General features: G+C 48.6%; 1 protein-coding gene across 1 annotated transcript in view; it reads right to left on the bottom strand.

Annotated features, from left to right (window-relative positions):
• The window catches only part of INTS9 (integrator complex subunit 9), a 69,030-nt gene that overhangs the window by 4,602 nt on the left and 50,766 nt on the right, over positions 1-13,662 (bottom strand). Inside the window, exons 11-14 of the mRNA XM_081188596.1 lie at positions 11,572-11,632; positions 7,110-7,281; positions 6,177-6,301; positions 5,038-5,205 (exon numbers count right to left, since the gene is read on the bottom strand). Of these exons, the coding sequence (XP_081044722.1) occupies positions 5,038-5,205; positions 6,177-6,301; positions 7,110-7,281; positions 11,572-11,632 (526 nt within the window). The remainder of the gene's footprint in view (positions 1-5,037; positions 5,206-6,176; positions 6,302-7,109; positions 7,282-11,571; positions 11,633-13,662) is intronic.

Below are 13,662 nucleotides of genomic sequence, written 5' to 3'. Positions count from 1 at the left end.
TTGGCTTCCCAGTATGTTTCTGAGCAGCGTTGCATTGGGGTCTGCCATTAAGGGGAAGAAGGAGAGAGCGATCCAGCGAAGGCAAACTGGAACCTCTGTATTCTGTGGCCTGGAAGGAACGTGGGAAGAGCAGAGGATCCGGCCTGCGGTAGACGGGCAAGCATGATCTGTCCTCCCCCCTCCTTTCCTTTTCGGGGGTGGGAGTGTGCCGAGCGGAGGCTTTTAAATTTTTTATTAAAAAGCCTTTCATCACAGACATCATTAAAGCCATTTTGCTGCTACAGGGACCGTAATGAGTCTCGAGGGCCGCTTGAAAACGTTTAAGGAATAAAGCAGGGAGGTGCCTTTGCCTAGATGAGAGGCTTTCATAAACCCGTAGAAGTTAATTTCCCAAGGACACAGCGGAAAGGGCGGAGGCGCTTGCCAGGCAGGGGGGACGATGGCGGCGGGCGGCTTGTCTGGCACTGAAGGATGGGCAGGGAGAGTATCGCGACCCACATCTGAACGGCTCGAGTCACTGAGCGGGCTTGGGAACCACTGAGCTGGGCGGAAAATTGGTCTGACTCGTGGAATCATAGAATCGTAAGGCTGGGGGCAATCCAGTCTGACCCCCTGCAAGTCAGGAATCACAAAATGGGAAGCGTAATGCTGGTGGTCAACAATAGAAGTTTAAAGACTCTGAAGGCAAATCTTTAAAAAAGTAGTATAAACACCGAGAATTGGGAAACACTGGCCTGCGAGCGCTCCAGTTGGAGAACAGCCTTTACCAAAGGTGTCATGGACTTTGAAGACGCTCAAACTCAGGACGAAAGGAAGAAATGTGCTAAGAGGAAGGCACACTTGGCAAACCCTCACTGTGATCAGGTAGGTAAAGGTAAAGGGCCCCTGGATGGTAAAGTCCAGTCAAAGGCGACTATGGGGTTGCGGCGCTCATCTCGTTTTCAGGCTGAGGGAGCTGGCGTTTGTCTGCAGACAGCTTTCTGGGTCATGTGGCCAACAGGACTGAACCGCTTCTGGTGCAACAGAACACTGTGATGGAAACCAGAGTGCATGGAAACACCGTTTACCTTCCCGCCAGAGCGGTACCTATTTATCTACTTGCACTGGTGTGCTTTCGAACTGCTAGGTAGGCAGGAGCTGGGACAGAGCAACAGGAGCTTACTCACACCTGGAAACCTAAGTCCCCACTGTGGAAGGATGTGTGGATCCAGAATTGGCCTCCATGTCACAGACTCACTGTTAAGAATGTGTTCATGGAAGACCATCTTACTTGGCTATGAGGAATTTGCCAAAGAAAAAGAAGACTGTCAGAAGGTTCTCCCTAATGTTTAAGGCACCTTCCTGCGCTCAACGCATCACTTTTGTAGTGATCCCAGCTGCCACCACAAAACCCCATATAGCTTTAACAGCAGGTGTTTGGAGATAAGTTTTGTACCATGCTTTTAGAAGACATCTGAAGGCAGCCCTGTTTCGGGAAGCTTTTAATGTTTGATGTATTATAGTATTTTAATATTCTTTTGGAAGCCGCCCAGAGTGGCTGGGGAAGCCCAGCCAGATGGGCAGGGTATAAATAATAAATTATTTTTATTATTATTATTATTATTATTATTATTATTATTATTATTATTATTATTATTATTATTATTATTATTATTATTATATTATTATTATTATTATTATTATTATTTTTATTATTATTATTATTATTATTATTATAGTGTATTTTCCTGGTGGAAATGGCTCTGCTTGAGCAACCTTTTGATTTGGTCAAAGAAATACAAAACTGGGACGAATAAGTATTTTTCCATGGGTGTCAATAATTTCTCAAGCAAACCAAAATCTTCCCACTGGGAAATTAAGCATAGGGGGTACAGCCCACCCCTAGGTAGTGCACATTCATAAGCCCAGTGGGCCCCCTCTGGATGGGGCTGACTTTTACTGTTCAATGCAACCCCCACCATCACCGAAAAGAACCACCACCTCATTGTATGACTCCTCGGCTTAACGGGACCAGAGAAATAAGCACATTTCGAGAACAGCTAAGTACATGGAGAGTCTGCTGCAAGGGGGGCAATTATTTTCCCAATTAGAAACACGCTCCTGGACTCGGAGTTCCAATTCAGGCAAATGGGCTCTTTAAATGCAAATGAGCATATCGGCGCTCCCTTCTAAATTGGATGGGGAGATGCAGCAGTGGGGGCAAGCCCTCCGTTCGTTAGGGAAGCTAGTTAATTGCACACAGGGCTCTGCGTTGCGTTTTTACACCCTGTGCTAAATGACACCCCTTTGAGCTGCAATAAAAGGGGGGGAGCAGTTTCAGCTTGTGGGCTCTCTTTGTAAAGTGGTGCAAAGTTTGTTTGCAAGTAAGAAGGCGGTGCTTTAGATCAGAGGCTGAACTGGATTCCACGGGATTCCATCGGATTCTTCAGAGATCACGCAAGGCCAGCCTGTGAATCACTGCAATACAGTGGTGCCTTGGTTCCCAAACTTAATCCGTTCCGGAAGTCCATTCCAAAATCAAAGCGTTCCAAAACCAAGGCGCGCTTTCCCATAGAAAATAATGCAAAATGGATTAATCCACTCCAGACTTTTAAAAGCAACCCCTAAAACAGCAATTTAACATGAATTCCACTATCTAACGAGACCATTGATTCATAAAATGAAAGCAATAAACCATGTACTGCAGTCACACAACCATCAATCAGTAGCTGAACTGGGTTCCACACAGTCGCAAAACCAAAAACGCAAAATAAATAGCAAAAAAGAGACCGATCTCAGCGTAACACTCAAAGCAGAAGTGTGGCACTCAATTCGGAAGCTTCAAAACGGAGCACGTTTAACTTCCAAGAAAAGTTTGCAAACCGGAACACTTACTTCCGGGTTTGCAGTGTTTGGGTTCCAAGCTGTTTGAGTACCGAGGCGTTTGAGAACCAAGGTACCACTTTACTGGAATGATGGCCATCTTCAGATATCTGAAGAGCTGTCACAAGGAAGAGGGAGCAGCTTCTTTTCTGCTACTCTGGAGGGGAAGACCCAAACCAAGTTGCAAGAAAGGAGATTCTGACTAAACCTTAGGAGGAACTTTCTGGCGATAAGAGGCGTTCAGTGGTGGAACAAAGTACCTGGGAAGGTGCTGGGCTTTTCAAGCAGACGTTGGGTGTCCATCTGTCAGGGATACTTGAGCTCCGATTCCTGCGTTTCTGGGGGTGAACTAGAGGCCCCTTCCAACCAGGATTCTATGTATTTTTGTGGGCTGTGCAGTTGCCAGGCAAAACAGAGAAATGGCTCCCTCTTTAGGCTAATGCCTACTATGTGGCAGCTGACTCCTCCAAGCACCTTGAACGCAAGTCACATGAAGCCACCAGGATTGGGACCAAAACTAGCCTCAGCTGCCAGAAATGCTCAGCTAAAAGCAGCAATTGGGGTTTGGACCCGGGTGGGGATGATCCTGCTGTCTTGCAAGCCATGAGATGCTTAAATCATACAATCATCGTATTCTTTGGCGATCCCTCGTAGCCGAGGAAGACTGTCTTCCATAAACACGGTTTTAACAATGAGTCCGTAAGTGACTGTGGAGGCCAATTCTGGATCCACACATCCTTTCACAGTGGGGGCATTGGTTTCCGGGTGGGAGTTGATCCTGGTGTGGATTTGCCAAGCGTGCCTTCCTCCTAGCACGTTTCTCCCTTGCGTCCTGAGTTCGAGTATCTTTGAAGCCCATGACACCTTTGGTAAAGGCTGTTCTCCAACTGGAGCGCTCGCAGGCCAGTGTTTCCCAGTTGTTGGTGTTTATACTACATTTTTTAAAGATTTGCTCTGAGAGAGTCTTTCAACCTCTTTTGTTGTCCACTGGCATTACGCTTTCCATATTTTAGTTTGGAATAGAGCAGTTGCTTTGGAAGACGATCATCAGGCATCCAAACCACATGAGCAGTCCGATGAAGTTGATGTTGAAGAATCATCGCTTCGACACTGGTGATCTTTGCTTCTTCTTCACTCACAAGGGTCATAGGAACGTGCAGGCCCATTCACCACAACAAGGTGATGATCCAGAGAGTGGGCACAGAATCATACGGCTCGAAGGAGCCACCAGTGGTCATTGATAGTCCAACCTGTGTCCTTGTAGGAATTGCAACTAAAGCAGGCGGTCCCAATCCTTGGCATGTCCAGGCAGGTCTGGGAATGTCCTGCCTGAAATCCTGTGTCGGTGTGAAGACCCAGGTTTCCAAAGATTTGAGGAGGAGCCGTGGCTCAGGGTGAGAACACCTGCTCTGCGTTTAGAAGGCCCCAGGTTCAATCCTCAGGTTCGGGACTGGGATCGAATCCTGCCTGAAATCCCAGAGAAGCTGCTGCTGCTGCCGGCCGGTGTGAACAACACTGAGCTAGAGGAACCAAGGGATAAGGCAGCCCCCTGGGTTCCTCACTACGTCCAAGTCAGGCTTGAGGAATTCTCTCCCTCCCCCCACCCCTGATGGTTTCAAGAAGCAGGGAGGAAACAAGAAAGCTCTTAAAAGATAAAGGGACCCCTGACCATTAGGTCCAGTCGTGGCCGACTCTGGGGTTGTGGTGCTCATCTCGCTTTACTGGCCGAGGGAGCTGGTGTACAGCTTCCGGGTCATGTGGCCAGCATGACTGAGCCGCTTCTGGCGAACCAGAGCAGCGCACGGAAACACTGTTTACCTTCCCGCCGGAGCGGTACCTATTTATCTACTCGCACTTGGACGTGCTTTCAAACTGCTGGGTTGGCAGGAGCTGGGGCCGAGCAACGGGAGCTCAACCCGTCGCAGGGATTCGAACCGCTGACCTTCTGATCAGCAAGTCCTAGGCTCTGTGGTTTAACCCACAGCACCACCCGCGTCCCTATCTCCTTCATAGTTTGGCTGTAATTCTACACGGCCTCCCTCTTCCCTGTCAGCTACATGAGAAGGGGGAGGCGATCTCCACCATTCCCCCTCCTCTTCATTCCAGTTCCTGACAGTCCATCCCCCCAACACACCTCCACCCCATATCTTGGTTCGCCTTCACTCACTCACTCACCTCTGGTGTGATTTCAATCTTCTCGTAGCGGCGTTTGAACGGGAGGGTCAGCACCTCAGCTCTGCGGTAGGACATGGGTGGGGGCAGACAGTCGACCATCAAGTCCGTGCGGTGGGCCTGGCTGGGAGGGGGCTGGGTGTACTGCTCCGGACAAACAACGTGGAGAGGCTGCCATGGGGAGGGAGGGAGGAAAATACAGAGTCAAGGGACAGACACACATCCATGCCCTGATCCGTAAGCCCCTGCGGTAGATGCCTTGTTATAATTTATTACATTTATTTTATACGTTGTCCTTCATCCAAAGATCACAAAGCGGTTTACATGTATCAAAACAAGAACCTCTTTCTTCTTTGAAAAAAAAATAATAATTTATCTGATTTTTCAAATCAAAATTTTGCAATCGTATATCGAACATAGATCATAAAAACAAGATTCCAAGGAATCTCCTGGACTTGCATCCTCTCCTTTGTGGGTCCTCTTATTCATCATTTCCTCCTGCATCTTTTAGAACAATCCAAATCTTTTAGATCTCCGTTGTGTCCAGAATTCACTCTTAAACGGCAAGTGATATTCCAATCCTAGTGACAAATTTAACTGTTTACAATGGTCTTTAAGATAAGTTATAAATTTCCCCCATTCCTTATGGTTGGCGGGGCACAGCTGGCAGGCGTGCAGGGAAAGGGGAAGCTGCCAGCAAAGCCACGCAGCCCCCCTACTTCCTGGGGCGCCCCTGAGAGGCCGGCACCCTGGCGCGACGCACCACTAAGCCCTATGGGAAAGACGGCTCTGACGTTGACGGTCAGATAGGTTCAACAATAGAACCCATTGCCTAGGAAGGGTAAGTGGCCTCTCCTGGGCTGGAGGTCTTCAGGCAGAGGCTGCCACCTGCATCAAACCTGCGATTGGGCCAGGTGACCTTCCACCCCCTGTTCAACTCTTATGATTCTACAACGCACAGCTGCTGTGTTCTGGAAATGGCCGAGTGTTTGGGGCAGGAATGGGGAGCCTGTGGCCTTTGAGATGCTGCCATGTCCCACCATCGCTGGCCCTGGAAGGCCCTAGCCTTGGTTTAGTGGGAACTGCCCAGCTTGGCTCTGCAGCGAGGCCCGTTAAGTGGAGAGAGGTCTGGCCTGGTGTACCTGGACTTCTTTGAGTAATTTGGAGACCTGGATGAAGTTCAGCCTGGTGTCGATGGGGCAGTAAACGCATTTCATAGCCAGCGGCTGGTATGGAGCCAGGGCATCGAGATAGGAGAAGTCGGGCTCTGTAAATGGAAAGAGAGGGGGGGGGATCGGACAAAACACATGCAAATAATAATAATAATAATTTATTATTTGTACCCCGCCCATCTGGCTGGGTTTCCCCAGCCACTCTGGGCAGCTTCCACAGAGACCAAAAATACACTAAAATATCACACATTAAAAACTTCCCTGAACAGGACTGCCTTAAGATGACTTCTGAATGTCAGGTAGTTGTTTATCTCTTTGACATCTGCTGGAAGGGCGTTCCGCAGGGTGGGCGCCACTACCGAGAAGGCCCTCTGCCTGGTTCCCTGTAGCTTTGCTTCTCGCAGTGAGGGAACCGCCAGAAGGCCCTAGGCGCTGGACCTCAGTGTCCAGGCTGAATGATGGGGGTGGAGACGCTCCTTCAGGTATACTGGGCCGAGGCCGTTTAGGGCTTTAAAGGTCAACACCAACACTTTGAATTGTGCTCGGAAACGTACTGGGAGCCAGTGTAGGTCTTTCAAGACTGGTGATATGTGGTCTCGGCGGCCGCCCCCAGTCACCAGTCTAGCTGCCACATTCTGGATTAGTTGTAGTTTCCGGGTCACCTTCAAAGGTAGCCCCACGTAGAGCACAGGTCTCCTCCGGTTTGAAGGAAACAACAACCAAACGGAAACAATTTATACGTAAACCATAAGATCTATCTAAAGATACAACAATAATATCAATAACAGCAACAAGCTCTCTCAACCCCCCGTAAACAATACTTCAGCCCAAGAATCTGTTCAACAGCCTCAGCTTTTGTAGCTGGAGTCAGTCCGCGCTCCACTCTCCCAGCCAGGCTCTTACCTGTAAATATAATGGTGTTAAGGCTGGACTTCCCCCACAGCTCCATGAAATGCACCACGTCCCCAAACCGGAGCGAGGGGTGTCCCGTGAAGACCACGCAGGGCTGCTTGAAGTCGTTGCTGAAGTCTCCGTGGATGCTGGGGTAATGTTTGAGCTTGTTCGTCTGAATGAGCTGGAAGGAGAGAAGGGAGGCTGTCAGAAACCTCCTTTCCCGCGTTCTTCCTTTATTGACATTCGAGCACCGCTCTCGACGCAAGTTATTTATCGCTACCTACGGAATCGGCTCGCGTGCCTCTCTTGCACGCAAACGTGTTCAAAGCGTCCTGGCAAAAACGCGTGCCAATACGTCCCTGCAAAAACAGCCGCGCACTAATTCATTCCAAAGCATAAAGCGACGATCCAAACTAGTGATTCGTCTCGATAGCTTTAAAATAGTAGGTATACAATCGATGCTAAAACACTCTTTCGTGTATTGGCAACCAAGGTTATAGCAATAATCTTACAGTAGAACCTCGGTTGTCAAACATCTCCTTTGACGAACGTTTTGGAACCCAAATGCCGAAAACCCGGAAGTAAATGATTCAATTTTTGAATGTGCCTCAGAAGTTGAATGGCTTCCACTGTGTGTCTCCCCCCCTCCTTTTCACTGCTGAAATTGACATTCTCCCTTTGCGCCTCGGTTGTCAAACGTTTCGGAGGTTGAATGGTCTTCCGGAATGTGTTTCGTTCGACAACCAAGGTTTCACTGTACTGTATATTGATGGGAATGATAAAACTTTCCTTTTTTAAAAAAACCAGAAGCATTTTTACTTGGTATTATAGGTCAGGACATTAAAAGGCAAGATGTTAAATTGTTTTTATATGCAACAACTGCGGCAAGAGTATTCCAACGAAATGGCAGACGAAATTAATGGACTATGCATAATTGGACAAAATGACAGGAAGGATTCGAAACCTGCGGGACCAGAGATTTGCAGAAGATTGGAAGAAGTATATGAATTATTTGAAGAGCAACTGTAATCAACAAATTACGCTAGTAGGACTACAAGAAGTTTTGTAAGGAGAAATATACGAAGTGTTACGAAGTAGAAAAAGATAGAGATATTGGTTATGAGTTTGAAATGTAATAGGGAAGATAAGAAATGCATATTGAGAGATTACCGTAGATTGGAAAATTTTCAGGCAGGATTGATGGAAGTCAAAAAAATGGAATAAGATGTAAAAGTATGTTTAATTACTGTTGAAAATGATAAGTTAAAAAACTAATAAAAGTTTATATAAAAAAGTACAAAAAAGGGGGAATGATAAAACTTTCTGGGTAATTGTGCTGTTCACAGCACAAACAACAACACTAGCTACTAGCCATCAGTGGCCCTTTCCTCCTCCATGGATTTGTCTAATCCTCTTTTAAAGCCATCTAGGTTGGTGGCAGGGAGTTCCACAGTTTAACTTAGCTAACGCTAAGCTGGGTTGACCAATGGTCTGACTCAATACAAGGCAGGATCCTGCGCCCCTGGTATCTGACAGTTATCAGCTGGGTCCTAGGCTCAGTGGAAACCACCTGAGAGGCCTTGTGGAATTGTAGCGTTGGAAGGGGCCCTGAAGGCCATGTAGTCTAACCCCCTGCAATGCAGGAATTTTTTTTTTGCCTGACGTGGGGCTCGAACCCACAACCCCAAGAGTGGGAGTCTCATGAGCTATTTGGCGTGCCCTCCTCTTTCTACAAGATGGTTGCTCACACACACACACACCGCCAGTCGTTTCCTAGCAAGAAATCTAAATGCGCACATGCGAGCCACGCTGGGAGTTAATAAGCCCTCCGTCTTGCAAGTGCGCCTGTAATTAAGCATGGAAGAGATTTCTCCTCCGCCGAGGCCAGCTCTTCAACATCTAAGCGTTACCTCCAGCAATGGGAGTCGGAGGCCCAGCGAAGGACGTGCTAGATGAGGATTATACTTCAAAATGTGGATTTCATGGAGAGCGAGAAAGAAAGAGGGAGAGGGCGAGAGAGACCCCTGCAAGCAGCTATTGAAATTTCAGAGACAACCTGAAGGAAGCAGAACCTGCCTCAGAGGTGCTGGCGGGCATTTTCCACAACAAGGAAAGAGGGGTTTGTGAGATGCCATAAATGCCGTCAGATTTGCCTGTGGATTAGTAAGGGAAGCATCAGGTTTCTGTAGCAGGTTTTGACAGCTCTTCCTCCACCAAAGGTGGCCTGGGTGAGTCTGCTGGGGGACTTGACTCGCCTGAAAGGAAGCCTCACCTCAAAACACGCCGAATAAAAGGCATATAATCTCAAAAGGGTTATTAAAATCATAGAATTGTTGAAAGGGACCCTGAGGGTCATCTAGACCAGGGGTCAGCAAACGTTTTCAGCAGGGGGCCAGTCTACTGTCCCTCAGACCTTGTGGGGGGTCTGGACTATATATTTTTTTGGGGGGGGGAAACGAATTCCTATGCCCCAAGGGTGACGCTGTGGGTTAAACCACTGTGCTGCTTGGGCTTGCCAATCGGAAGATCGGCTGTTCGAATCCCCATGATGGGGTGAGCTCCCATTGCTCAGTCGCTGCTGCTGCCAACCTAGCAGTTCGAAAGCACGTCAAAGTGCAAGTAGATAAATAGGTACCGCTCCGGTGTGAAGTTAAATGGCGTTTTCTGGTTTCGCCAGAAGCGGCTTAGTCATGCTGGCCACATGACCCGGAAAAACTGTCTGCGTACAAATGCCGGCTCCCTCGGCCTTTAAAGCGAGATGAGCGCTGCAACCCCAGAGTCGTTCACCGGTGATTAAACCGGTGGCGATAAAAACAACTTTTGTCCCTCGTTGCAGCATTTGGAAGGTCAATGAGCAAGGCTGTAAATCGGAGAAATCTAGGATGCCGTCTTTGGCAAGGCCAAAATACATGGGCAATTCATTTTGTGTGGGTCTTCACACCCAGAAATTTCAAACCTCCTTTTGAAGATCGATAAGGAAGCAGGTGCTCTGTGGGTTGAATTCATGTCCCTTGCTCCCTCTGGCTGCCCTTAGTGGGAGGGGAAAAGGCCATTTTCCATGCTAGGGTTTTTACTTCTTGAAATCTGGCAAGCCTATATTAGCACTTATGGGTTTGAACATGAGAGGAGGCAGTACTGCCCCTTTCATATCTGGGGACTCAAAATAACCCCCAAATTAGCTACATGTGGAGAACTGCAAAAGAAATAAAAAGAAAGAGAATGCAGGGACCGAACCACTGCCCAGTAATGACGTTTCAGCCACATCCCTCTGAGAGGCGTCAAATAGCATCATCAGAAAGAGCCACAGAGCTTCTCAGTAACGACAGAGTCCCCTGCAACTGAATGGCAAATCCTTAAAATGCGACAATTGGCAGAGAACTTTTTCTGCATCTGGAGACTCTTAGCTAAACTTTTTTTTATTATTTTAAGGGAGGAAGACATTTCTGTAAGTTCCTGAAATTCTGCAGAACTACGTATCTTTGAAAAGCAATTTCCCCTAAAATGCGTTTCACTATCATATGCCTTTTTATGCACGCTTTACACCGGCAGATGCTGGCTGGAGGAGCGCACTGCAAAATTTGAGGAAGTGTGAATTCTGAAAGAGGGCCATGTTCTAGTCTCGTACTGTTTTGGAAAGCCCTTTACACTCATACCTCGGGTTACAGACACTTCAGGTTGCATTTTTTGGGGTTGTTGTTGTTGTTGTTTAGTCGTTTAGTCGTGTCTGACTCTTCGTGACCCCCTGGACCAGAGCACGCCAGGCCTTCCTGTCTTCCACTGCCTCCCGCAGTTTGGTCAAACTCATGCTGGTAGCTTCGAGAACACTGTCCCACCATCTCATCCTCTGTCATCCCCTTCTCCTTGTGCCCTCCATCTTTCCCAACATCAGGGTCTTTTCCAGGGAGTCTTCTCTTCTCATGAGGTGGCCAAAGTCTTGGAGCCTCAGCTTCAGGATCTGTCCTTCCAGTGAGCACTCAGGGCTGATTTCCTTCAGAATGGAGAGGTTTGATCTTCTTGCAGTCCATGGGACTCTCAAGAGTCTCCTCCAGCACCAGAATTCAAAAGCATCCATTCTTCGGCCATCAGCCTTCTTTATGGTCCAGCTCTCACTTCTATACACCACTACTGGGAAAACCATAGCTTTAACTATACAGACCTTTTTTGGCAAGGTGATGTCTCTGCTTTTTAAGATGTTGTCTAGGTTTGTCATTGGTTTTCTCCCAAGAAGCAGGCGCCTTTTTTGGGTTACGGACTGCTGAAACCCGGAAGTACCGGAACGGGTTACTTCCAGGTTTCAGCGGTCGCGCATGCGCATACGCGCAGCTGCAGGTTGCGAACGTGCATCCCGCACAGATCATGTCCGAAACCCGAGCGTCCACTGGAAATGCAAACTGGCTGGAATTTCTCCCTCATTCCTTCCACCCACCCTCCTGCGTGAGATGGGATCAGGTGGGCCGGGCAATTCTCTTACCTCCGCATGGGGGAAGGGTGGCTCTGGTAGGTACACCTTCGTCTGCTTATTGTGACACAGCCTGAAAGGCGGGGGGGGGGGGGAGAGAGAGAGAGAGAAAGAGAAAAACAGAGAGAAAAACAAGCCAGATTTACAAACCCATCTGACAACCCATTGCAGTTCAGCACTGCCACCTAGTGCTCAAATCTCCCAACCAAGCAGAGAAATTTTGTGCTGACGGCTGGCAGCATCGTCTAGCCCAGCAGTTCCCAGACCACCCTCCTTTGGTCCCATAAACTCAACCCCTGTTCCCCCTATCCCAGAGGTTTTCAACTTTTTTGAGTCCACGGTTCCCTTAACCCAGTGTTCCCCAACCTTGGGTCTCCAGCTGTTTTTGGACTACAACTCCCATCATCCCTTGCTAACAAGACCAGTGGTCAGGGATGATGGGAATTGCAGTCCGAAAACAGCTGGAGACCCAAGGTTGGGGAACACTGCCTTAACCAACTGCATTCTTTCTGCCCCCCCCCCGAGGGGCTCAGGAGCAGGGCCCAGATGGGGGGGGCATATGGGCTACTTGCAGATTCCAAAGGGGGCATTGGTCAGCATATTCACAATCGCAGGGGATGCACTGGGGCGGATGCGCAAAGGCGGCGGTGGCGGTGGGCAGATTCCCTGGGCCATGGCTGGCAGTGCGAGAGAAAGGCTTCCCAAGCGTCCGGAGCGGGGCCTGCGCTCGGCTCCGCAGAGGAGCGCGGAACGGGCGCCAGGTGGGTGGAGGTGATCAAGGCTCCAGCTGCCAGCGCGCCGCGAACGTGATGGCGGACCATGTTTTCCATGCTGTTAAAAGTTGGTGAGTTTTTGTTTGCCAAAAATTAAAACCACATGTACCTTAAAGATAAGTGTGTTGGCTTTCTTATCACTAATTTTTTTTTTGAAAATGATGAAAAATTGATGAAGATGTGGCCTTTTGTTTAAAATTGTGTTGACTAGGCCAGGAATATTACTGGAGTACATATAGCTCAACGAGGATAAAATTGGGTGGAAACCATGTTTTTTAAAGAAATAGTGGCTTATGAGCAATAGTGGCTTTCTCACAAGCATACATCTTTTTTAGGAGTAGAATAAGAAGATGGAGAAGTTTTAATTATAATTTAATTATAATTAATAGTCAAAGTTGTCTACTTAAAAATAGATTTTTAAATACACTATTGAACTATTAAAAATTGTATAATTCATTTTAAAATGAATAATGTATTTATTGTAAAATGTATTTAAAATTATAATACATTATGAAAAAATTATGTTATATACTTACTTATTTATAAGACTTCAGTTATCCCCAGGGAAAAAAAAAAGGGGGGGGCACATTATCGACCTGGCCTGGGCCTCTGCCTGGCTCTGCAAGGCCCTGCTCAGGAGCCCAGTTATGTCCCCCACTTGCCTGCAGAGCTGGCAGCCTCTTGCCCTTTTTCGAACACCCTCCCTGGTGGAGCGTTCCCTCAGCCTCCTCTCCTCTCTCCTTGAGAGTCCTCTGGGCAGCCGCCGCCACTGCCCCTGATCTCAGAGCCACCTGCCGCCCCACAGGGGGCTGGGGAAAGGATGCCCCAGACCTAGTGGCCTGGTGGAGACCGGCCAAAGGTGAACGCGAGGCCAGCACCTTGCTCACCTTGGGAGGCAGCAGAGGCAGCAGAAGGTGCTGTTGGGGCTGAATTGGTGGAAATGTTCATCTTCAGCACCAGGCCCTCAGGTTCAGGCAGGCCTTGCACAGGGCAAGCACAAAGAAGGGTCAGTGTGGTGCCCTCCTGTCTGCCCAGCCTCCCACTTGTCCGTCCATTCCCCAAAACAAGGGCTGGCGGACTGGCTGGCTGGGTTCCCTCGCCCGCTTGCTTGCCTACTCCGAGGCTGCCTCTATTCCTGGCACCCAGCACCCCCTGGACAGCCCCAGAGGCACCATTCGCCTGCAGAGCTGCTGCAACAAACAGCCACACAACCCTTTGGGAGGCAGAGAAGCGAGAGGTTCATCAGAGGAGGGAGGGAAGGAAAGAGGGACAGAGGCCAGTGTTGTCCGCAGCACCACTGAGCATCATTCAAGGCACCCCAGGGTGTGAC

This window comes from Podarcis bocagei (genome assembly GCF_964188305.1).
Source record: "Podarcis bocagei genome assembly, chromosome: 3".
In the NCBI taxonomy this organism is placed as follows: Eukaryota; Metazoa; Chordata; class Lepidosauria; order Squamata; family Lacertidae; genus Podarcis; species Podarcis bocagei.
The sequence above is the reverse complement of the archived record's forward strand: the minus strand, read 5'-3'. Positions and strand labels throughout refer to the sequence as shown.